The following is a 26,749-nucleotide window of genomic DNA, read 5'->3' as shown; positions in this document are numbered from 1 at the left end:
TAAATGCCTTCGTTGAAGAAAGTCAGTTTCGCTTCAAAACATTTAGATATCTTAAACTTACTAAATCCTATTGTTTCGAGTTTATAAACTCAGTTTTCTTTATTTAATGCTTTCTGACATGACATCAGATCTACGCGTTGGGACAAAAATATATCAAAGCACCAGTGCCTTTGACCACCCGTTTGTAAACAATATGTATTGAGCTTGGGAATATCAATTTGCGCAACAGAATCTTGACTCTACTTACATTGAAAATAAATTCATACCCGAATTATAGACCATTAAAAATAACTGACAATTGAAAGAAATTATGCAAAATACATCAAACGTATCTTTTTAAAATTCCTTTAACGTGGTACATAAAATTCTACATTTCACTGAATGAACAGGCAACCTCTGATACTCACTGTCATTGACGGCGATTTATTATAAAATCGATTGACAAGGGGTAGGCTTACAAAAGAAAATGAAATATTTCTACAAAATGAAATTTAAATTTATATCTTAATATTAAATGAATTAAAGATTAAATTTACATACATCCTTTTAAATAGAAGAATACAAAAACAACAACATTGTGAAATGATTATATTTTCATTGATTCATAAAGAAATAAATTATAACAAATTAATGACACACATTGTCACATTTAAGACGACAAAACACACCTAAAATCTCAAAGCATATCACAACCTTTGTACAATTCATGCACTATTTACACTTATATACCATCCAGACTTCACTATTGGACTCCCAAGTCGAAAGAAAACATTATTATCTCATTCACAAACATTGCATGGTAGCAAAAATAAATTAAATTTTATATCTCTTTTGGTTATATGTGGTTCAGAGGTTTTGTAGCTGTCTGTAATAGATTTTGAATTTTACGATATAAAACAAACAATTTATTAACTGGTACTTTCCTTCATACTTGATCTGAAGTCGAGAACTCTTTGGGCGTAAACTTTGGGTTGGTCCAAGTTGATTGCATGTCCACAATGCACCAGAGTGTCGAGTCTCTGACAATTAGGTAACTTTTCTTTCAGAAGATCCATACCTGAGATGTCAACAATCTGAGAAAAAGAAAATTTATCTCTCAGTCATCAAGGGTAGAAATCATTCTAAAATAAATTAAAATAAACATCATATACCGATGAAAATCTCTACTTTTATAAATGTGATAAACAAAATCTGATTGATAAATAGAGCTTGTTAGAGATGGTGAAAATTATAAGATCACCCAAAAGGTAGCAAGCAATTATTACCAACCTTTTAACGACATAAAGTGGGATAAGCTCTGGCTCTATGAGCCAAATGACCATAGAAAACTTTTTTTTCTTTTCTCAATATAGAGAAACAGATAAATTCTGACTACTTGGACAACTTCCAATTACAGAGGCTGATGTGTATCGTAATATACAAATAGGTTTGTATCGTATAATGACGCAAGACAGAAAAATTTCAGATAATATCGAACTCACCCAGTCTTCTCTACCCCAGATGATTTGTGTGGGACAAGCTATTTGTGGGGCCATCTGTACTAAAATAGCCTGGGATTCTTCTTGGATGAGGTTCCTAACCACTGTTAGAAAATACCAAAAAAAAAAAAAATGGTATTAATATCAATATTATCGATTTTGAATATAAATATCTTCAATTTTAAATGACAAACAATAAAAAATAAATACCATTTACAAAACGCAATACACCAGTAAAAATAAATATATATATATATATATATATATATATATATATATATATATATATATATATATATAAGCTTAATGACAACAATCACAAAATGTTGTCTTATGAGCTAAGTCTCGTTGAGGTAAACAAAATTTCAAAGTCGGTCAAGCTTTGAGTATGATCAGATTAAAAACAAAATCACTCGTTTTACAGTAAGAGAAGCATATTATTTCAATAGAATAGAGATAAAGATAAAGGGAGTAAATCTGACTCATGAAAGAACAACACATACCAAACGACGTTTCGGCCCTTGGCATTTATCAAGTAAAGTATAAATATATATGTATTCTGTGTTTACTTGATAAAGGCCAAGGGCTGAAACGTCGTTTGGTTTGTGTTGTTCATTCATGAGTCGGATTTACTCCCTTTGTCTTTATCTCCATTTTATTGACTCATTTGGGCACCTCTATTTATTAGTTTTATTTCAATAGAACGTACTATTAAGACAATCTAACTTTTATTTATTTATTTTCAAAGAATAATAAACAATCGCAATTAAAAAAATATTAATGGCTGTCAAAAATATTTAGGTGAACAAGAAAAATACTTACATCTCAAATAAAATGTGTTCTTCCTCTTTCTCAAATCAACAACTCCTTTAAGTATCTGTTAAAACAATATGAAGGTTATCATTACCATTTATCTTTTTACCTCATGTTTGTTTAATCACTGTGGACCTCTTTACAAAGTATATATATGTGATCTAATCTTATCACTGCCCAAGAGGAAAAAAATTCATTCACCTTTCTATATTCTCACCTTACAACAAGCAACAAACAGCATTGTACTTTTCCAGAAATATTGTAAAAGCTCAGAAGAGACTGCATCTAGTATTCTAATTCTATCAATAAAACAGTCTCTACCAGGAGAAGGAAATTTGTTAAGCGTTTAAAACATATTATTATTTAACCATCTACATGAGATATAGAATAACGATACTTATTAGCATTTTGATTTACCACTGCTCTTGAAACCTGATCCAATTTGCACTCACTTGTTTGGGTAGGAGATGGTGTAGTAATGACAAATGTTGAGCATCTCCTGCATTTTCTGAGGAGTCTGTGGTAACATGGGACAGTTTTCTAGGGTGAGAATTCCTCCGTCCTTAAGTACCTTGTCTTTGTTGGCAAGAATCATATGACTGTCTTTGGGCGTTTTCACTGTGAGAAGGCAGTAACAATGATTTTAAAATTATGAAAACAAGCAAGTTATGCACAACATCTTTATGGAACTCTTTTAAACAATAAAACTGAAAATTTATGAATTTGGATTTCTCAATGCTTCCTGATTTTTTAAAAAAATGAATACAGTACCTTCCCCCCACCATCCCAAAAATTAAAAGGTTACTTTTATTTGAAACACTGTCATTAATTAATACTTATAACAATAACCAAGAATGTCTATAATTATCACATACTCACATTTGAGGAGAGTTAGGTAAACATAATTTTAAAAACCCAGAGGTCTAACATAGAGTTAAAGGAAAATGTCATAAAACTAATGTCACTGATCAGAGTGATCACGGCCTGATTGAAATTAAGCAAAGGAAACTACTCAATATCTTATTGAGAATATGCTCTTTTAATATTCTACCATATAAGCTTGTCCTGCAAAAATACAAGGATGAGAAGAAGGCACAGGTAAAAATATTAAATATCTAGTATTTCCTACAGGAGAGCAACCTCGCACATGCTTACTTATACTTTCAAGCAATCTGGAAAAATGACATTTCTTTTGTGAAACACTTACTAATTGCTTCTTCTTCTTCCTCTTCTTGTGCGGCTATGTGGTCTTGTGGTACGACACTCGCTTTCGGATCGGAGGGTCCTGGGTTTGAGCCTCGCTCGGCGCATAGTTGAGTCCTTGGAAAAGGCTCTTTACTCACATTCTCTCACCGCACTCAGGTGTAAAATGAGTACCTGGCCGTTAACAGCGCTGTCTCTGTCCGAAAAAATTTTAATATCGCCTAGCAGGCGTCATGTCCCGTCCTACATGTTAAGTGTTGCTGTTGGCCAGGGACCCCTTGTAAAGAGGTTTGAGCACGTTTAGTGGATATTGCGTTATATAAAAGCTCAATTTTTTTCTTTTTTTTTTCTTCTTATTATTATTACTAAATTTTGTTTTATAAAAAAAAATAATATTATATTCATAAAAGAACTGAATAATTATGGCAGATTCTTTCAGCTCACTTGCAGGGCATGTTAAAGTGAGAGCTCCAACCAGATCTGGGAACTGGACGGCAAACAGTCCACCAAGAGTCCCACCCATGGAAATGCCCACCACATGCAAAGGCTGGTCATTCAGATCAAGGAGGTCAACAAACTGGAGGAAATTCAAAATTGTTTTATGGATTTGTAATCGTTTCAATAGATCAAAAACTATAATAACAGACCTGCCTTGGGCAATGTTTCGGAAAGAGATGTTTACTTAATTGTGATACATTATTATTATTATTATTATTATTATTGTTATTATTATTATTGTTAATATTATTATTGTTATTATTATTATTGTTAATATTATTATTGTTAATATTATTATTATTATTATTATTATTATTATTATTATTATTAATATTATTATTATTATTATTATTATTATCATTATTATTATCATTATTATTATTATTATTATCATCATTATTATTATCATTATTATTATTATCATTATTATTATTATTATTATTATTATTATTATTATTCTTTATCCTGTGGGGGGAGAAGACAAACTTATAAATAGCTCAGAAAAAGAGGAAAACAGGAGAAGACAAACTTATAAATAGCTCAGAAAAAGAGGAAAACAGAGGATTATACAACTCATTTAACAATTGTACAAGGATATATAACATTACATTGTTAATATATTGCACTATGTGTTTTACTTATGTGACTATTGATGACAGATGTATATTTTACACCATGATTTGACTTAAATGTTGTCACACCTTATGAAAGTTGCTTTTTTTTCATTTAGACTTTTAATATTTACATCACAACTACAGTTTCAGTTTCACCAGTGTTGTGAGTTTTATTATATTGATTAACCTTTTACTGGTGGGGTTTGAGAAACGAAACCTATTGATAGTTTTAAAATCATTGTTAAAGCACTACCTTTTTACCGTTACATTTTAATAATAATAATAATAATAATAATAATAATAATAATAATAATAATAATAATAATAATAATACTTTATTGCATCGCAAAAAGGAAATTTTTTGTACAGACGTGTTATAATTTACATATAAGATAAAAATACAATGGAAATAGGATGTATATATATATAAAAAAGGAGCAGCTCTATAACCAGAGCTGCGCTTTATAATATGAATAATTTCAACACTGTAAAATAGTTAAAACTGTCACTATAAATTGAAAATTGAAAAGATTGCAAAACAAATAAATTAATAAATTAATATTTATATTTTTAAAAAGTAAAAATGAGAAATAATTATATAAAATGATTATTGCTTGTTGTTATAAAGCCTAATACTGGACGGCAGAAAAGATTTTCGGTGTCTCTCTGTTTTCGTTGAAATAGAGAAAGGGCGACCACTTCTTTCTGACATAATAATTGATGGTCTTAGTGGATGATACTGGTCATTTAATATTTTAGTTATTTTATTTATACAAAATTTCTCGTATAAAAGATCTACATCGTCAACATCATTTATATAGCGTTTAATGGATTTTTTAATATTTGAATTTATTTTGTTCCTTTCCACTGCTAAGCAATTGCCTCCCCAAGCTGTTATACAAAATGACAAAACACTTTCGATTACTGCTCTATAAAATAATGTGCAGAGGGTTTTATCTATTCTAAACTGAGAGAGTTTTGATAAAAAATATGTACGTCTGCACATCTTATGCCTAATTATTTTCAAGTGTTCATCCCACTTGAGCCTGTCATCAATCGTTACACCAAGGTATTTGTAGTGAGGAACTCGCTGGATGAATTGGTCCTTTAATTTTAACGGTTCTATCGGTTCCTTCACTCTCCTAAAGTAAATCACTAGCTCCTTTGTCTTGCTTATGTTAAGCTCTAGGTGGTGGGCATCACACCAAGACACATATCTATCAATTTCTTGCCTATAAGCCACTTCGTTGCCATTTGTTATGAGGCCTTGAAGAGCGGTGTCATCTGCAAACTTTATTAAAGGTACACTCAGGTTTTGACTTCTACAGTCATTCGTGTATATTGTGAATAATACAGGGGACAATACACAACCTTGAGGAGCACCAGTATTTGTAGTTATACAGGAAGATTTGTTTTGTCCTAATTGAACATATTGTGCTCTCTCCGTAAGAAATTCGAGCACCCAAGCAATTATATACTTGTATAAATTCAGACTAGTCAATTTTTGAACAACCAACTGAGGTTGCAGTGTATTGAACGCTGAAGAAAAATCTGCAAAAAGCAATCTGCAATAGCTCCTAGCGTGATCTAGATGCCTGTAGATGTTGTTTGTAAACAGCACGATATTGATACGATATTATATACACTGCTGCTGTTGATATCATTGTGGTATACGTTTTATACATGTAACTTTTGTATATTTATTTGTAACGTGCATTGAGCATCAGAGTGATGAAAATGTGGAATATAAATGCCATGTATTATTATCACTATTATTATAATTATTATCAGCCTCAATTATTACAAATAACATGAGTTCATACAATGATTTATCTACTGCATGTTCATACAGTCGATTCAACAAGACAGTGAGTGAATATAATTTACTTCATCTCAACAAAGAGGACTTGCCTAATCTTACAATCTTCTTATCTAGTGGGTAACAAAATCTGGGGTCTAAGGAGACCTTGATTTTGAATAACTTGTCCTTAATTTACCATTTATAATCAAAACCCCAGGAAAATGCAACAAAGAAAAATGTAATGATAGAAATAATATGGACTCTCTTCTCATAAATAACAACTCCTGTTGAGAGAAGCTTGACATTTAAAAAAATTTTTTTTTTGTAATTCTGAGAATGCAAAATTCCCTTTTCAGACTTAACTAATGCATTCTTTTAACTCTTTCAGCTCGCATTTCCGTCACAAAATGACTGCACCTGATCGAGGCAGCATGAGAATGACAAGCGAAGACAAAGCGACATTCGAATTCGGTGCAAAATCCCAATTAAAATACCCCCCCCCCCCTAGGGCCAATTGAATGTTCTGATGAAAGAAATGATACCATTGGTATAGATATAGGACTTTTGTAGAAAGAAGGATTGGATTACATTACTATTTTTGCCTTTCAAGCCAGCTGCACTGTGCGGCCAGTGGCAAGTAGAACAGATTCTGCTCTGGCCGCACAGTGCGACGAATGGTGCTGAAAGAATTAAAAGATAAATTCATGATGTGTACCAACCTGCTTGAGTCTTCCCATCATTCCATGTAAAGATATCTCATCCTCTTTGACCAGTTCTGATGTAAATCCGTGTCCTGGAAGGTCCACGGCAACTACATGGACTGGGTTAGGGAAATGCTGACACAAAAGAAAAGATAATGAAAAACATATAAGAGCAAGTGCAAGCTTCATTTGTTGTTTTTTTTTTTTTTTAAGGGTTTTACTGTGATTGCAACACATCTGCCATCTTAAGGAAAAAGACTGTCTATTTACTTGCAATAAGAAGCGACACACTGTCTTTTTCCTGAAGACAGCAGACACTTAGGTCATATCAGCGATAGTATAAAGGAAGGAAATTGAATAGTAAAAACATATAAGAGGTACGATTAACAGAAATTGAGGAAAAAGTAAGACAAAGGGGAATTAGGTCCAATAGGGAACAGATGTAGATTCCAAGAGGACACTATCAGTGTACTTAGTTTCAGATCATCTTAAAGTCTCACCCATACACCAGGACAAGATCCCACTAAGAGTAATCCACTAAAATGTTTATAAATCATATGCTAAAAAAATAAATAATAATAATAATAATAGTACATAATAGAGAGATGATTTACAAGGAAAAAAAATATCATCTCTCAAAACTATAACTATACATTCGACTGTTTCCCTCCCAGCCAGGGTCAGGACAAAACTAAGTAATCTCATTCCATTCCAAGACAAAGACAGAGAGCAATTGCAAACAGATACAGGGGTAAAGAAGAGACAGCAAGTACCTCCCTTCCCACTTTGGGAGGTCAGGGACCCCATCTAGGCTTCATTTGTTGATCAAATTCTAATTAATGAATGAAGTAAGCAGAAAAGCTCATTGTGTCCTAAACCTATGTTGTACAGCCAAACTGAGAAATAATAAAGTCATGTTGTGAATGAACTTTCCTTAAAGTCATGGCAAATATTAGTGTTTAAGCAGAGCTTTACATTCACATTCTAAGCTGCTGTCACGTAGGCATTCCATTGAAGAATATAGATAATCTATCAAACAAACGTCTGCTGTAACAGACCTTGACCTTGCCAAATAGAAGACAATAAGGCATGAAAATCCAAGATTACAGTGCATTGCTAAATCACTCAGCCACTTCATGCTCCCTACATACAATTAATTAGATTATCATTATTATTATTATTATATTATATATATATATATATATATATTTGTTAAATGGCTTGCTGTTAACCATATATTATATTACATTACATAATAGCTTATCTATCATTTTTAAAAAAATTAAATATTTGAACAAAAAAAATTGTCATTTACAAAAAAAAAAAAAGACAACATACAATTTAAACTTGAAACCTTTTCTTTCCCAATGTACCTGAACAATTGGAGCCCACATGAAATGATCAGCTGTGAAGCCATGAAGTAGAAGAATGCTCTTTTGACCTTTGATTTTCTGACCTTTCTCCCCGTAAAAATACACAAAGCCGTCATCTGGGGCTGTGACATAATTAGCCCTCATGCCACTCCATCGCACGGCTACCCTGTAAGAAACAGATCAACTCTAGTTTAGCAGTGGAATTTCAACGGTGTTTGAACCAATGTAAAATGCAAGAACGACAATTGTACACAACACATAGGATAAATAGTCTCAAAGTCACCAGGGCCTAAAATATTTTTGGATCACAGACACCTGAGAAAAAGTATGACAAATAGGGACTATTACAAGTATAAGTAGAGATTTTTTTTCTTGTTGGTTTTTAAGGATTTTACTGCGCTTGCAACACATTAAGGTCATATCAGCGACAGTAAAAAGGAAGAAAATGGGATAGTTAATAGTTCCAAGAATTACAATTAAAGCACCCAAGAAAAGGTAAGGCAAAGGGGAATTGGTACAAATAGGAAACAGATCTAGATTCCAAGAGCCCACTATCAAAGTAATTAGTTTGAGATCACCTAAAAGTCTCATTCAGACACAAGAACAGGTCTCACCTATATCAGATACACTCAAATATTTACAAATCATAATATGTACACAAAACAATACAGTGCATAACAGAGAGATGATTTATAAAGAAAAAAATATCATCTCCCAAAACTCTTAACTCTACATTTGACTGTTTCCCTCCCAGCTATGGTAACCGGCCAGGCCAAGTAATATCATTCCAAGACAAAGACAGAAAACATGTTGGAAAACAAATATAGGGGGATAGAAGACACAGTAAGTACCTCCATGCCCACTATGGAGGTAAGGAACCCCACCCAGTTACAAGTAGAGAACATTGTAGATCCCAGTAAGAATCTAGCAAGCCTGTGTGTAGCAATCCAAAATCTTGCAGTTCTGGTGACACAAGCAAAAGATCATAGCTGAAATGGAAATTCTCTGATGTTTTCCATTCGGGCAAAAGCAAAGAGCAATTATTGACTTTCAATTTAGATTTTCCCCACAGAAAAAAAAACAAAACTAAATAGTAAAAAAAACAAAAATCAAACAAACACCAAAACAACAACCCAGGTGCCTCCCTAAACAGAGTTGGAGAACAATGACATCACCTTGTCATAATGATTTAGGCCCGAAGAGTAAAGTCCACAACCCACAGTGCCATAAAAATTCTTGCACTTTTGATGGCATGACCATGAGATCTATATTGAGATGGATAAGCTCTGATGTTTTTGTTTATTTTTTTTAAACAAGTACAAACGAAGAGAAAATATTGATTTTCAATAAAGATTTTTCTCGCAAAAAAATAAAAAAAAAAAAATTAAAAAATTAATAAATAAACAAACAAACCAAAAAACACCCAAAAAAACAAAGACGTAAATAAATAAATACAAAAAAAAAATTGAGCTTTGAAGAAGCTTTAACCAGTTGTATGAGAAGCTAAAAGGAAATGAAATGGATAAAAGAAAATAGCAACGAATAAGAACCGTTTTAAAAAAATTTGATGGTTAGAGAGAATTTTTTTTTTTAATACAAAAGAACTGAGCTTTGAAGAAGATTTAATCAGTTGTAAGAGGATTCAAAAGAAAATGAAATGGAAAAAAAGGGAGGGGAGGGGGGGGGGGGGGGGGGGGGTTAAAGAACCAAAAAAATATGCAAAAAAAAAAAAAAAAAGGAGAAAAAAATTGGTGGAGGATGAACCCAGACAGTAGACCTGATAATCTTTTGCCACTCCCACCTCCATTCTATAGATAAAATGAATTGATACTCTACTCTAAGGGTCGAAGTATTTATGGTATGATTTTTTTTTTTTTTTGTTGGTCATGAAGAGAAATCAGGTCAAGAATGATGAAACATGTCTGTTTAAATAACAAGAATTAATTAACAACAAAACAACGGTGAAATCAGACATCTACTGGTAGATATCATCGCCAGCCAGTTATCAAAAAGAATTTTTAAAAAACACAGTGAAATGTGTGTCAGGGTTCCAATGTCCAACGATAATTTAAAATGTAAGTGGATAGTGAGATAAGGCAGTAATGATGCACTTTATGTTACTGTTTATCAATCATCACTGATGTAAACATAGACATAAACTACTGCGACAGACCGGAGAAAAAAAAAAAAAAAAAAAAAAAAAAAATTGCACTCTCCTGATGCTGATACTTGTTGTGATAAGATTTAAATAATTAATCATAACATAAACACATAATATCATCTCCTTGAAATTTGATTGGTTCATACCAGACAAGTATCCCGGTCAAGGCCATAGACAATATAGTCTACAAACAGAGCTTCCTACCTCAATACACTAATATGGAGAGGAATCAAAACGGTGAAATTTGGGGAATTTTAGATCAAAAAGAGGAATCAGAGGTCTTCTCACATTCAAACGATATTATTCCAAAAGCTAATCTAATGAAATGTGATGGTTTCATGCTCTCATAGTAGGCACTGTTTGTTAACCTTTGCAACACGATCTTTATTAAAATGGGGTAGATGCACATTACATTTCAGTCACCGATCGACGAAGGAAAACCAAAAAGAATCAGAATGTTCAATACTGAATGCAGAATAGTGGAATGATTCCGCAAATTGAGGAATAGTAAGATACTCTGTACAAACCAGGATTAAAAATAATGAAGAGTAAGGCCAGGAAAAAAACCCAAAAAACTTGACTAAACTGAGAAGCGAACCTAATCCCTAGATATGAAGTGAGTAGAAAAGTGCCAGAAGACAATAGAGAATAAAAATTTTTTTCGCGGCGGTGGTGGGGTTCGAACCTGCGACCTTATTGGTACGACAACTCCGCCTGGCAGGTGAGAGCGTGGCTCTACCGTGTGAGCTATCCACGAACACAAAAATATTCGTTTCAAACCCAAAGTCATTACTAGATCCCTCTCTCACCCACTTCTTGGGATCGCCGATTCGTTCACCACCATCGCGAAGTAATTTTGACCAGCAGTTAAGCTTAATAGCCAATATTCTCATCACAAACATAGAACATAGAAACGATTGAGACATTGAGTATGCTCCGGTGTATGGGATGAATTTTTAATTCAGAAAAGTGAGTGGAGCAGGCACTTATGTTGGTAACAACAAGATATGAAGTGAGTAGAAAAGTGCCAGAAGACAATAGAGAATGGAGCATACTCAATGTCTCAATCGTTTCTATGTTCTACGTTTGTGATGAGAATATTGGCTGGTCAAAATTACTTCGCGATGGTGGTGAACGAATTTGCAAATGCTCTATGCAAGAAAGTGTATATATATAATATCTGTGCATCATGGCTAAAAAACAGCATGCTCTTATATCACAATATTGTCTCACGTGTCCAGTTTGCTATGATGTCGCTAAAGTTTATTATTCTTTTCCCCGTTTTATTTTACATTCAAGATTACCATCTTTCATTTGTTTGTTTTTTCTGTCTTAAACTACATATCCTTCTCACTTAATCTCTTTTTCTAATTGAAAAATAAAATTTAAAAAATAAAAGAAAGAGAAAGAGAGAGAAAGATGCGTATGTGTGAGAGAGAGAGACAGAGAGAGAGAGAGAGAGAAAGAGAGAGAGAGAGAGAGAGAGAGAGAGAGAGAGAGAGAGAGAGAGAGAGAGAGAGAGAGAGAGAGAGAGGGACAGACAGACAGAGAGAGAGAGAGAAATAGTAGTTGAAAAACCCAAATATGACAGGTTTTTCAATATCTATGACAATCATTCACGTTCTAAACAAAACAAGCCACAAGACACCACTGATTGACTTATTTACCACACACAACAGCCACTTGTGGGTCAGTGTTCTTATGCCGAATACGACAATTACAAAATTATTTGTCACCAATGCTACATACAGTGAAAGGGCAAGATAAGATCAAGACAATGTATTTATCTACTACTGTTATCAATAAATACTGATGTAAACATAGACTATGACATGACACCTGATAACTATAACAATAACAATAGCATAAACCAAACTAAACAACACTTGCATTCAAGAACAGCCCATATTTCCATATATATATTATTATTTAAAATATTTACCACAATGTTTGAGACAGTCTACATTAATGTTTCAGGCTTAATTTGCCATCGTCAGGACTGAGTTGTTTTGTTGACTGTTGTTGTTTCTTGAAGTGGTCTTTGTGGTAAATATTTTAAATAATAATAATTCGCTCCATTACTGCATGTCGAGCACTTTTCGTACCATACTTGTATCAAACATGATTCAATATATATATATATATATATATATATATATATATATATATATATATATATATATATATATATATATATATATATATATATATATATATGTAAACAAAAATATATATAAAAATAAAGATTAAATTTAAGTCACAAATAAAAGGTCACGTATCAGGTAATTGTCTTATTTGTTTTTTGTTGTTGTTCATTATTTTAATAATAAGCCAAACATTCATTCAAAGACTTGCTTGTGTCAAACAGGATGATACTTGAACTTACTTAGTTCAATAAAAACAACAAAACTATTAAATATGCCACTTCCTGGTATGTAATAGTCCAAAGTCTAATATGAACAGTATTTTTAATTACTACTTTTATTGTTTTCCTTTTTTTTTTTTTATTTGTGTCGAATGTTTTAAGTTGGCAACCAATTTATACTTCCATAAAGTAATAATGGTAGCTAAAGCATGATCAAGTGGTCTGAAGTGGGCAATTAAACTAGGTCAGCCAAACAAAAACATGGGGAAAAGTGTGAAAAGAGATTTAGATACGAAACATTATTCTTTTTTTTTTTTTCTACATCTACTAAAAAGAAATGTAGAGAAGCTGGCAACATTAAAAAAATAAAAACAGTAATGGAAAAAAAAATATCATAATCATACACAAGTACACCCACCCACAAACATGTCAGATAACAAAATAGAAAAGTGGCACATATCATGTCAAAAAGGTTTGAGACGAATCATAATCTTTAAATGCTCTACATTAATCGTTTAATTCTGTAACTTAACTATGCTTGGCTCAATTCTAAAGTTGGTTCAATAGTCAGTGCTTCACATTTCTATATATTTAACTATTCTCCAGCAAAATGAAATGGCATAATATTTCCATTTCATCCAGTAAAAGTGGAATTATTAAATATAGCTCCAGACCAGATTTTTTTTCCTTCGTTGCAACCAGTTTTGGCATAATAATAATAATAATATATCTTTATTGTCCCCAAAAAAGTGGCAATTTGTCATTTGGTTACACATTTATAACAATACAATATTGACATAGACACACTCACACAAGATGCACACAAGTAACATAGTAGTTATCGTAAAAAACAAAACAAACAAAAAACGGCATCAACAACATCATAGTCATCATCATCACCATCTTCATCATCACAACAACCTTCCTAATATTTCCTTTACAATCCTTCACTTTCACCATTCCCCTATAACACCATTCATCATACTCCATATTATATTATTCCTGTAACAAGCTATGAGAGGGAAAGCCTGTGGTCCTCCTCACTCTCTCTCTGCCTAACCTTGGTTCTAAAGTGTTTTAGTACCACAAGACGGTATTAGGGGGTCCGACTAGCTCAGTTGGTAAATCACTCGCATCACACGCAATGGGACCGAGGCCGATCCCGGTTGCAGTCGAGACCTTTTGTGACCCCCTGTCCACCCAGCAGTAATTAGGGTAGCTGGGTCTGTTACATCTGGTGGAAAGTATTTTGTGATAGACTAGCATCCTATCCAAAGGATAGCAAGCAATTGATATTGTTTGTTTCACACTACAGAAACCGGGATAAACTCCGGCTCCATGGGCCTAATGGCTCTGAAGGATGACAATAGCATGCAATCTTTTATTATCGCTCATCACCTTCCGCACAAACATTCTCATAATTAACATATGAATAAGGGCAGTTATACTTAAATATAAAGAAGAGTCTTTTTAAAGGAGATTTACAACTTGTTTTTTTTTCCTCTCTTACCATTTTCCATTACAAGCTTCAATGATGCAATACAAAACAATGCGTCCTCCTCAATTATTGCTATATATTGCTTGAAACATTAAAGATATTTTAGGCATCTCTCATTTGTACAATATCTCCAGTCCACCAGAAATCATCTCAAACCTTGGTGGTCCTCTCAGTACTTTATGGTGAGATCATCATCTATACACTTGTAAAACAATTGATTTGTGACTAAATTCCATCATCAACCAAATATAACGAGCAAATAAAAATGGGTAGAAGCTGGTATGGAATCGAAAAAAAAAAAATTATAATTTTTTAAATGGTGTGCTTCAGAACTTAACTCACTCCTTACCAGCCATTTTCCGGATTTTCCCCAAAACTTCACACCAAACTAACACAAAGATAGATTTTTTATCACTCAAACATAATAGCAGTAAGTTCTTGCGATAAATAATATCTTTAGTAAAACATGCTATACAACACACTGTTCATTTTCTTAAAGTTATATGATGTGCAAAAGAAATTTGAATAAGAAAAATATTGGTTGCATCGTAACAAAAGTGACAAATTTCCTATATAGTTGGTAAGGAGAGGGATAAAGAAATGAATGAAATGAGAACAGCTTTCATTTATCATTCACTTACTTAAAGTAAGCCTGCAGTATGAGCCATGGCTTAGTAAAGTAGATGTAGAGACTCATCACTGTGGTCAATGTGGCAATGGCAAAAGTGGCTGGCTGCAAGATGGATAATTCCATCAAAACATTCAAGTCAAGAAGAGAATCCATTTGGACCGCTGTGATAAAAAAAAAGGTATAGTATTAGTAAAATTAAAGGAGAATAAAAATAACAATAAAATGTGACATTGATGATCGAGTTGTTGGATACCACGACTTTTTATTTCTACAGCGTCACAATCTAACTCTGTGGCTGAGAAAATGAAATGCTACTCTAATTCATAGAGAATCATCATTCCACCACAAATGTAGACCATCAAATCAATCAAGTTTCATCAAAAATTATTTCCAATATTCTAATTTGATTTAAAATATGCCAAAAAAGCAATTCACTTCTCACTTGGATTATTTTAAGTGTGAAGTGAAAAGGTTTGTTATATCTAAATGGCCAAAAGTATCTCTCTCTCTCTCTGTGGCATATCACTTGGACGTAGCCTCCCACACAGTCCTTCGGAAGAAGTCTCTGTCTTGTGCCCATCTGCCACATTCCGTCACGCCGTTGTTGAGCCATTCCTGTATATCCTGTTGCCATCTTCTTTGTGGTCTTCCTCTGCCTCTTTTGCCCTCTGCCATGCCCTCCAGTACATCTCTCTCTAGTGTTTCGTGTCTTTTCAGGTGCCCAAAGTAATTGAGTTTCAGCTTTTTTATCTTACTCATCAGCAGGGACTTTTTTAGTCCTAGTGTTTTCATGATGTTTGCATTGCTTTGTATTGCCAAAAGTATACAGGTTTAAAAATGTCGTAAACTTGATCTTGAAAAACTATCTAAAAGAGGATTGTCTTGATAAAAATAAAAGAAGAAAGAATGAAAATATCAGTATCAGTGGATTTATTGTAAGTTGCAGTTGAATGTGTGAATCTTTTTTTTCCATATACTGGTCGTAATTGTGTCATCAAGCAAAATAGTCAAGCACATATTTAATGTGGATAATATCTGTATTTAAAATTTAAAACTGAATATTATGGGTCCTAAATGCATCCTCTACATATAGAAATGGTCTTGAAAAATTTGGTTGCGAAAAGAAGACGGAATTTAAAAAAAAAAAAAAAGTGGCGGAACCAGGATTTAAACCCACAACGTTAATTCTGGTAAAAGTTCCAGGGCAGACGACTAAACCATTCAGCCATGACACCCACTTAGAAGTCGACGCATATTGTGTATATGTAGTAACAACTGATTAAATGTTGGCTTAATTTTATGTTTTTATAGATATTTTATTAACTTTCCTTATTTCTATGTGCATTTGGAAACATTCCATATTCTGGAATGTGGATAATTGTTTAAAAGAGCGGAGTTTCAAATATGTGTCTGGGGATAACGAATTTTCATTATCCCCAGACAGGTGTCTGGGAATAATAACAGCCTTTTACTTTTATTATTATATATTAGACTTTAGAAATGATATTGGGCAAGGACAGAGCATCACTATGGAATATTCACGTTCACTGAACGGTTCAGTTCCATGTCTTTATCTACAAAAGATGAACAACCCATCACTGCAGATTTTATTTTTAAAAAACGGTCTGTGACTCTGACGTAGATTGTGAGCTAACAAACACATTATCATTAGGCCTACATTTTTAAAATAGCTTTTTCTAAGTTAGAAAGAAGCGTAAAGTTGACAAAGGGCTGGAGGCTGCAGTTAAAGACCCGGTGTTCGATCTCAATTCAAAGTGTATTGAATTGTTATGTTTGTTGTTTACATTACATTAGTTAGAGATAGAATGTAATTCCTTATTAATATTAATAATTTAACTTATTATTACATGAATGGGAACTGGAAGTGGAAGATTGAGGCTGAGGTGTCGATGTTGAGTATCTACCGATCATAGCTTTATCATTATAGAGCAGTAAAGTTAGGTGCCCCAAACGTAAACAATAACAAGTTGCTAGTGATTTCCGTTAGGGACCGGAATAATTTACGCACAATATAGGTCTCCCAATTTTGTAGTTTGAGTTGTAGGCAATACACTTTCAGTATTGAAAATATGTTTACATAAAATCTAACAGTTGCAGAAATAATAATATAAGGCTAAATTATTATGAAAATCAGGCTCCGAATAATTCTCGTTTTGTTCACACCAGCGCAATAATTTGCTCTGGTCTAAAAATAGATAGACTGTAACTTTTGATAAATTTTAGAAAATTTTACCTTTTGTTCCATAAAATATCCATATCTAGACATTATTTGATGCATGATCGAGTATTTATGAATATGTGTTTCTTTTGCCACCTAACAGCCAAATTTTAAAGGTTATTTTTTTCTATTATTTACATTGGAACGTGAGCTGTCAAGACAGGAACATGTGGTTTGCCACGTGCTTCTCGACCTTTGTTTACGTTTGGGGCACCTAACTTTACTGCTCTATAGTCAAAGAGATAAAATACATCTATAAATACTAAGACTTATCCTGGAAATAAGATTTTACTATCGGTAAAAAAAACAACAGCCCAAAACAAACACCGGACACGCCTTTTAACACTTCACTATGTTGTTTTTTCTTCTTTTCTCGCCACTCACCTCTCTTTGTACCTATTTCCTGTTGGCTGAGGATGAGTTAAAACTTCATAAACAAGTACTGAATATCGACTACGACACAATCGGCGATATCTCAGAATTGAGCAGTAAAGTTAGGTGCCCCAAACGTAAACAAAGGTCGAGAAGCACGTGGCAAACCACATGTTCCTGTCTTGACAGCTCACGTTCCAATGTAAATAATAGAAAAAAATAACCTTTAAAATTTGGCTGTTAGGTGGCAAAAGAAACACATATTCATAAATACTCGATCATGCATCAAATAATGTCTAGATATGGATATTTTATGGAACAAAAGGTAAAATTTTCTAAAATTTATCAAAAGTTACAGTCTATCTATTTTTAGACCAGAGCAAATTACTGCGCTGGTGTGAACAAAACGAGAATTATTCGGAGCCTGATTTTCATAATAATTTAGCCTTATATTATTATTTCTGCAACTGTTAGATTTTATGTAAACATATTTTCAATACTGAAAGTGTATTGCCTACAACTCAAACTACAAAATTGGGAGACCTATATTGTGCGTAAATTATTCCGGTCCCTAACGGAAATCACTAGCAACTTGTTATTGTTTACGTTTGGGGCAGCAAACTTTACTCTTCTATAAAATTTCAGCCCAAATCTAAACCTGAGATTTTTAAGTTAAGATTTCATGGTATCTTTGCTTATATGAAAGATTCAGAATGATTTCTTCCCCTTAATACCGCTGCCTTGCTTTAACCACGCAGTACAAAATATTCTTTAAATTTGAAGTATCACGACACTATCGATATTTTGATTACAACATTTCATCGGATGATCGCGTGTGGGGTCAAAGGTCATATTGAGTCACACTTTAGACAACAAACAAGCATGGAGCTTAAAATAGCAAATGACCTCGATATTCTTTGGAAAGGGAGGTTACTTAAAAGACGTTAAAAACGAAAGTGAAAGTGCTGCATTTCATTCCTCAACTCCTCAATGTCACTCATTATATATTGCGTTTATGCTGAAAGATCTTTCTATGTTCTTGTTTAACTATTGATTAGCTCACACAACAAGATGTTGACCAGATATGCCCAGTCTGGTTTGCACAGAATCTGTCGCAGAGTATATCAGTATGTTACTGTTAATGATAACGTTCTTTTTGTAGCTCTTAATCATCTTAATAAACTCAAACTCTAGATAGTAGATAGCTAGAACTAGAACTCACTCTGTCTGAGGCCTTCCAAAAGCTCCTACATCCCCAGTATTCTTGTTTTTATAATGTTCGGGAGGCCTTCCGAAAGCTCCAAAGTTATTGATATTTTTCTAATTAAACTTTTAGTCAATTTTACAGAGATAATCTGTGATCTCTCTGTTGCCTCTCAACCAGCATCGCGCCGCGATCGGGAAATTTTTGGTTTTGCAATAGGACTGGATCCGTTTTTGTATTCAATTTCAATGAAATTGTGTCAATTATTAAATACATAGCAGCTGTTTGGTATCATTTTAAAATAAAGGTCAGATGATAAGCTTTATTTTCATAGAAACAGGTTAGAGGTAGATAAAAATTGAAAAAAAAAATAATACTAATAATATACTATATTATAAAAATATAATATTATAATTATAAGGGTCTTGTCCAGAAAAGAATGGTTGTTGATGAATAAAATAAAGTCGTGTGCGAGTTTATCAAATTCAATGAAATGTTGCAGACATATTATTCATCAATTAATTGTCTACAGATGTACCATACACAGTCAGGTCTCTCTAACTCTCTAATTCAGATTTCTACATTATCTGAACAGGTCGCCGGGGAACAGATTTTTTCATCTTCATTTGTAGACTTATTTTGGGAACAAGGCATTACAATATAGAAGATTTTTGTCTCTATAATCGGAACATCTCACTTACCGACACCATCTGTCTACCTACTCTCGTTCAATGCAATCAACAAGAGATTGAAATATAATCCGATCTAAAACACTCACATGCAAGTAAGTTCAGGCAGTTAAATTATTTGTCAATCCAGTCACAGGAAGACAGACTCACCTCTTAAATCAACATGGCGATACAGAAATCTCAAACTCTGTACAATTCCCCATTTAAATCCCTCTATTTTGTTAGTATTGGCAACACGAAAATCTCAAACACTTTTCCTGGTCAACACAGAAATCTCAAACAAATTGGACTTTCCCTTGCGGTCCATTGAATTTTTTTTTGGTGTGAATTGTTTATGTTGAATGGAAACGAAAGATGTCATTGCTCTCCCCGTAGCTCTAATTGTCAGTTAATTTGTTACACATGCATATGTGTGACATATAAATATTATGTGTGTGTGTGTGTGCATGTGCATGCTGAACTGACGGGGGATGTTTGACCAGCATCTTACACTTACATACACTCCTACCCACTCTTACCCACACTCTATCGTTACCTCACTTTATGGTACTTAATCTGTGGTGCCAGGACATCAAATAAATGACCAGTATCATTGGAACGGAGACTAACAAGGCAGTGATTGCCTAAGGCAGTATCTGTTACGTATTAGTTAAAACGATACAAACAATTAGGGGTGGGGAAGGTGGCGTGAGAGCAATGCCCTATCGATAAGAGCGAAGAGCATGAGGGTGTTAAATGAGGAGTGATAGCGATTATAGGTACGGGATTCGAAGGTAATGATGTTGCGTGCTCCGTGTGTAATCCACAATGCGATATGCTGGCTTTGTCTTTTTATCAAGCATGCGCAGTGAGAATTGTCATTCTATTTCTGTAAGACACTAAATGCAGCACAAGTGAAAACTCTCTTCATAATTTTGTAAAAGATGGCAGAGAAACAGAAATTGAATTGTCTCACTATCGAATCTTGACAGAGTTCACAATAACGGAGAGTTATCATTAAAATATGACTTTTATCAAGACCACCCACATTTATCGCCCTCAATTCTTCTTCATATCCTCTTTAAATTACTGAACACGGAATACTCGAAAACATGGAAATCTCGAACATATAGGCCCGGTCCCGACTTCTTTGTGCTCGAGTGTATTTCTCAAACACTGGGTCTGTGAGGTCATGAACTGGGAGATGTCAATCTTTTCACCTTGATGTATGTTAGGTTGGCATATCCTATCAAGGAGACCAAAATGCTGTACTGTAATGTTTTTTCAATGTTTAATGGTGTTTTTTAATTTCCGCCAAACTATTATTATGGACAAGACTCTTTTATGACCACTGTATACATTGATTTGATAGATGATTAATTGTGGGTAAAATGAGGTCGAGCTTAACTTTGGATTAAGATTATTTTTAGTGTGAACAAATGTAAAACTGGAAATAAGTAAATAATTGAATGATCATAAATGTATCAGTGATAAGTGAAAGAAATATGTGAACTACAGTGCCAGAAAAAGCAAAGGTCTACCAAATTAATATCTGTTATTGTTTTTGACGTGACTAGTCATATGATTTGGACTCCCCTCAATTTATCCTCCCACGCCTTCCTTTTGTTCTGACCCTTGTATTATAGTTAAAATTTTATTTTCACTCTATGTATTAGTGTTAGCTGGCTTATAGGCAATGACTGATGTTGTTAGAGGATGTGTAAAAAGTGTCTTTAATACTGCATGGATTGAAAAATGGCTACAAATGACCTGCTTAGGAAAGGATCAATGACATTTCTTGATGGTAATAAGCATGTTGAAAGTCAATGAAAAATGCTATGACGAAAATATTTTTTTTTGCAGATGCAGTGTCCGCTTCATAAATTCTGATGGAGAGGCTCACTATAAATCCCATTTGAATCTCCTGACTAAGGAAGATGATGGCCACACTTATGTCGAAGCCTACAGTCCTACCGGCTTTCGCTTATCATCTGGACTGAGAATTCTGGGACCTTGTGCTCTGTTTCCAAAGACTGTCCTGCACTGGAATGTAAGTATATATTATCAGTTAATCCAATATTGTTTACAACCAGTTAATACTAGCACAGTAGATGGAGAAATATTTAAAGTTTGTATTTTCTAAAACTTCAAATGGGTCAAATTTTCAAAGAATTATTATTTCAATGTTTTATCCTTATATATATATATATATATAATGTAAATTTTCACTCACATTTTTTTGCCGAGACGACTCGTTTCTGTGTTCCTTACACTTCCTCAGTCGGCATAATCCATTTGCAATGTCCGTAGAAAACTCCAAACTAAAGTTGTTTCGCTGTGTAGTGATGATTAGTTTTGATGTGTGTTGTGATGTGCTCTCATGTTTATATTATGAGTGTGTGTGTATGTGTGTGTGTGTGCGTGTAGGTGTGTTGTGTGTTGTGTGTACATGTGTGTGTGATATTGTAGTGGAATGTGGTTGCGGCGGGGGGGGGGGGGGGGGGAGGGAAGAGGGGGAGGAGGGGTATAATGGGGTCGGGGAGGGGGGGGGGGGGGGGGGGGTTTATTTGGCCTTTTGCGTTTTGAGCTTGGATTTGTTAGAGTGTCTGCACATTGTCATCAGTTCAGATCTTTTGTTTAAGGTGCTATTGTTTCTGTGGTTGTGTAGTAAAATCTCCAGTTTCTCTGTCAGGCATAAATTGCATTTTCTAGCACCGCATCTGTAGGGGCTGCTTTGCTTGACGACCTCCCAGGTTATTGTTGGTGTTTTTTGTGTGTTTATTTGTTCCCAATAGTGCATTGCTAATTTGGTGCTTTTTGCTTTGCTTTCGTGTGTTATGGAGGCTTTGTGGTTGTTGTATCGTGTTTTGAATGGGGTTCTGTGCTGCCGATGTATTGTGCTGCGGTGTTATCAGTGGTTATGGTGGCTTTGTAGACTATGGCGCTGTTTTGGCAGTTTCCTTTAAGAGGGCAATTGTCTTTCTTTCTGCAGTTACAGTTGTCTTTATTTGTATTGATGTTGTTGGGTTCGGATATGATTTGTCTGTTGTGGTTGGTAATGATCTGTTTCATGTTTTGTGCACAGCTGTAGCTTATCTTGATGTTGTTTCTGTTGATTATTTTGTGCAGACGGTGGTTCTTCGGGAAGTGCTTATCGATGAGTGCAAAGAACTGCTTGCCGATATTTGAAGTGATTGCGTTGTTGAACGGCGGGTGAACCATATTATATTCCTTTTTCTGTTTGTTTTGGTGTTGTGGCGTGTGTTAAATTTTTGTATTTCAGTGTTGAGGTGTGTCCGCTCTGTTTGAGTGCCATTTCGTAGTCTTGTTTTGTTTTGTTGAATATGTTTTTCATTTGAAGAGAGGTTGTTTAGCCGTTGTTCTATCATGGGGGTATTTGTTTTTATTATCGTAAGTGGGTGGTTGGAGTGTTTGTGGACGTACAATGGGGCGCTGTTGGGTTTCTTGTATGGTCTATACGTGTTAGTTTTGAGGCAGAGGGTTGTGTCCAGGAAATCGACTTGGTGTAGGTCACTTTCTAATGTGATTTTGAGGTCGAGAAAAAAGGCCAATTTGACATCACCATGGGTGCATACGACGGAGCAGACGTGTGCGAACTAGTGGGCCTCTACATCACACACCAGATCAAGAACCAACGCCTAACATAAACTTCGGCCTCTACAGGGACGACGGACTAGGAACACACACCACAACATCAAAATCCAACATTGAAAGAATGAAGAAAAAACTCATAAAATTATTCAAGGATCTCGACCTCAAAATCACACTAGAAAGTAACCTACACCAAGTCGATTTCCTGGACACAACCCTCTGCCTCAAAACTAACACGTATAGACCATACAAGAAACCCAACAGCGCCCCATTATACATCCACAAACACTCCAACCACCCACCTACGATAAAGCCTCCATAACACACGAAAGCAAAGCAAAAAGCACCAAATTAGCAATGCACTATTGGGAACAAATAAACACACAAAAAACACCAACAATAACCTGGGAGGTCGTCAAGCAAAGCAGCCCCTACAGATGCGGTGCTAGAAAATGCAATTTATGCCTGACAGAGAAACTGGAGATTTTACTACACAACCACAGAAACAATAGCACTTTAAAAAAAAGATCTGAACTGATGATAATGTGCAGACACTCTAACAAATCAAGCTCAAAAAACGCAAAAGCCAAATAACCCTCCCCCCCCCCCCTTTTCCTCCCCCCCCCCTTTCCTCCCCCCCCCCTTTCCCCCCCCCTCCCTCCCGACCCCATTATACCCCTCCTCCCCCTCTTCCCTCCCCCCCCCCTCCCCCCCCGCCGCAACCACATTCCACTACAATATCACACACACATGTACACACAACACACAACACACCTACAAAGCACATACACACATACACACACACACACACACACACACACACTCATAATATAAACATGAGAGCACATCACAATACACATCAAAACTAATCACCACTACACAGCGAAACAAAATTTAGTTTGAAGTTTTCTACGGACATTGCAAATGGATTATGCCGACTGAGGAAGTGTAAGGAACACAGAAACAAGTCGTCTCGGCAAAAAAATGTGAGTGAAAATTTACATTATATATTAGCTCTAACCACCATTATCGAGCACTTTCGTACCTACAAGTACCCACCAAGACTCATAAATTATATTATATATATATAATATATATATATATATATATAAAATTATATATATATATATATATATTATATATATAATATATTATAATATATATATAAAATATTATATATATAATATATATATATATATATATATATATATATATATATATATATATATATATATATATTTATATAATATAACAATATGTGAATATCAAATACAGAAGCAGGTAATAATTGGAATGCTGCTAAATAGGAACTGTCTGTATGTAACAATTTATTGTTCTAATTCAATTTTTCTTGCTTGATTAGAATACCCACACCAATTTATAGAAACTATTTCAGAGCTTCAACAAACCTTGTTGATTTTCTTTTTCCCAATAATTAATCAAAAACAAATTTGCCCCTATTAAGGTTTATCAATGATTTATAATTATATTTTTTCCTGTGTTATTAAACATTATGTAATAGCACTCTTCTTTAATATTCTCTTGTGGGATCTACTGAATTGTTTCTTGTCCTGTTTTTCAATTGTCATTTTAACATCATTATATTTCGTGTTTAATTCTGCAAATTATATAACATTTTCAAGATATGAATAATTTGAATTTTTTTTTTCAGGTCGCCTCATCTGCCAAAATAACGCCAGAATCTTTGTCACTTTTTTCTATGCTGGAACCCAAGCCTGGTGAGTTATCAATGTATTGGAACAGACTTTGTATACTGTCACCAGATGGTATTTGCCTTAGTCATATTAATATTTACCATTTTTATTTCTTAAAGCTGTTAATTAGTTTTAGCAATTTCAAATTAAAAAAAAAAAAAAGAAGAAAAAAACTCATTAAAAAAATGTTTTTTAATATGTGATCAGATCTAAAAAGGAAAAGAAAAGCAAAACATTTTTATATTACAATACAGTTTATTGACTTTTTTCATTCATTGATTATATATTCATAATTATGAATGTGATACAAAGTAAGTTGGATAACCCAGAAAGTGATACAAAATTTAAGTGAATGAAAATTTTAAAGAGAATATTAAAAAATATGTTCAACACTTAAATCGTCTAACTCGATCATCAAAGCGTTTAATTTTGGGACCCTTTGTAAAGCGATTTGATTACCTTTAGTGGATATTACGGTATAGAAGGAATGAAATTGTCACTCACTCTTTGTTTTTAGCCAGCCATTGTATGAGTAGTTCTCACTAAATTGTATTAGTCAGACAATTAACGTTGTATTGGAAATGATGTTGAATATCTATAAGAAAAATAGACATGAGTTATAATGCTGGAGCAAAATAGTGAGAGTTAAGTGAGAGGTGGGTATTTATGTAGAGAGCTATGACTTATGACTGGATAGAGAGAGAGAGAGAGAGAGAGAGTGATGTTGGGAGGGGGGGGGGGGGGGGGGGGGGTGTGGAGATATAGAGCGTGAGGAGGTGGGAAAACATAACAAAGGGCTGGGTAAAGAATTTCATTACTCCGCATTAATGTTTTGCTGCTTTTTTAATACTTTCCAAATGAAACCATAATTTTCATATCCGAACAATGATTGGTCCTCGCCATAATATCATCTGAACTTTTTGATCCTCTTATTTCCTACCCAGATGTTCCCCATTCATTGATTGGAAACAAAGGGAATCCTACGACAAAAGTATCATCAAATTCTTGAGAAAGTAAAAGAATCAATGTTGAGATTTTGCCAACTGTAAGTTTTGTTGGTATCACTATTTTTTTTTGTTTTTTTTTGTTATTGCTTTTACTTTATATATTTAAGTATGTATGTGTGTATGTATGTTTCTGAATCGAGTTAGGTTAATTTATAGAAAAACCTGTAAACTGAAAACAGCTATCTAATCCAATCCATATTGTTGCAGCTTCAATACTGAAAATAGATGCAGCATTTGTGTGGTGTTGAATAATGTTAGCCTGTGGCTCCTTTTCTAAATAAGTATTTCCTCCTGTGTATGATAGAACTGTTTTCGAAATTGACAAGTAAATTTTCCATAAACTCTGAATTTATCAAGTTATTGGAAATGAGTACGACAACTCTTTTGTACGTGTACAGCTTTGTACAACAATATTGATAAATAGGAAACAATTTGAAAATTTTGCCCTTTTTTTTCTAAAAATCTAAAAGGGAAAATTCAATCTGCTGCCTACATTGAATTATTGTAGTGTTAATGAATATTTGCTTTATTTAGGCCAGCCTTAGGCTGAAAACTTAATTGTCGAATACTTGAACAAATTTTGAAATTTGGGGATCACCTTTTCGAGAGGAATGAATTTACAGTTTCTAAATTATGAATGATATAATAATAAAAAAAAAATAATGATAATGATATAATAAAAATAATAAAATAATAATAATAATAATAATAAAATAATAATAAAATTAATAATTAATAATAATAATGATAATAATAATAAGAATAAATAATAATAAAATATAATAATAATAAATTT

At 33.7% G+C, this 26,749-nt stretch overlaps 4 protein-coding genes across 6 annotated transcripts in view; 2 read left to right on the top strand and 2 right to left on the bottom strand.

The window, feature by feature from the left end:
• Positions 1–26,749, top strand: part of LOC144975946 (uncharacterized) — a 551,710-nt gene that overhangs the window by 91,863 nt on the left and 433,098 nt on the right. The gene's annotated exons all lie outside the window — the stretch shown is intronic.
• Positions 1–26,749, bottom strand: part of LOC144975942 (testin-like) — a 125,501-nt gene that overhangs the window by 27,102 nt on the left and 71,650 nt on the right. The window lies entirely within an intron of this gene.
• LOC144975940 (monoacylglycerol lipase ABHD6-like) lies at positions 13–17,692 on the bottom strand. The gene is given in 9 exon segments (XM_078920156.1): positions 13–1,073; positions 1,482–1,582; positions 2,301–2,355; positions 2,740–2,909; positions 3,939–4,071; positions 7,127–7,243; positions 8,482–8,647; positions 15,147–15,297; positions 17,005–17,692. Coding segments are annotated over 9 exon segments (1,122 nt in total). The 5' UTR covers positions 17,069–17,692; the 3' UTR covers positions 13–908.
• On the top strand, positions 18,376–25,955 carry LOC144975566 (NADH dehydrogenase [ubiquinone] 1 alpha subcomplex assembly factor 3-like). The gene is made up of 4 exons (XM_078919728.1): positions 18,376–18,874; positions 21,483–21,669; positions 24,904–24,970; positions 25,891–25,955. The coding sequence occupies exons 1-4, from the start codon at positions 18,819–18,821 to the stop codon at positions 25,953–25,955; spliced, it is 375 nt and encodes a 124-aa protein (XP_078775854.1). The 5' UTR covers positions 18,376–18,818.

This window comes from Berghia stephanieae, chromosome 6, assembly GCF_034508935.2.
Source record: "Berghia stephanieae isolate SIO BIC M18660-M18661 chromosome 6, UCSD_Bste_1.3, whole genome shotgun sequence".
NCBI lineage: Eukaryota > Metazoa > Mollusca > Gastropoda > Nudibranchia > Aeolidiidae > Berghia > Berghia stephanieae.
The sequence above is the reverse complement of the archived record's forward strand: the minus strand, read 5'-3'. Positions and strand labels throughout refer to the sequence as shown.

What these genes read in the sequence shown, in the direction of transcription:
- LOC144975566 (XM_078919728.1), top strand. Translation starts at nt 18,819, where the DNA reads ATGTTGACCAGATATGCCCAGTCTGGTTTGCACAGAATCTGTCGCAGA. An exon ending in ATCTGTCGCAGAGTATATCA is followed by an intron (nt 18,875 to 21,482) that starts GTATGTTACTGT and finishes TTTTTTTTGCAG; the next exon opens with ATGCAGTGTCCGCTTCATAA. An exon ending in TATGCTGGAACCCAAGCCTG is followed by an intron (nt 24,971 to 25,890) that starts GTGAGTTATCAA and finishes TTTCCTACCCAG; the next exon opens with ATGTTCCCCATTCATTGATT.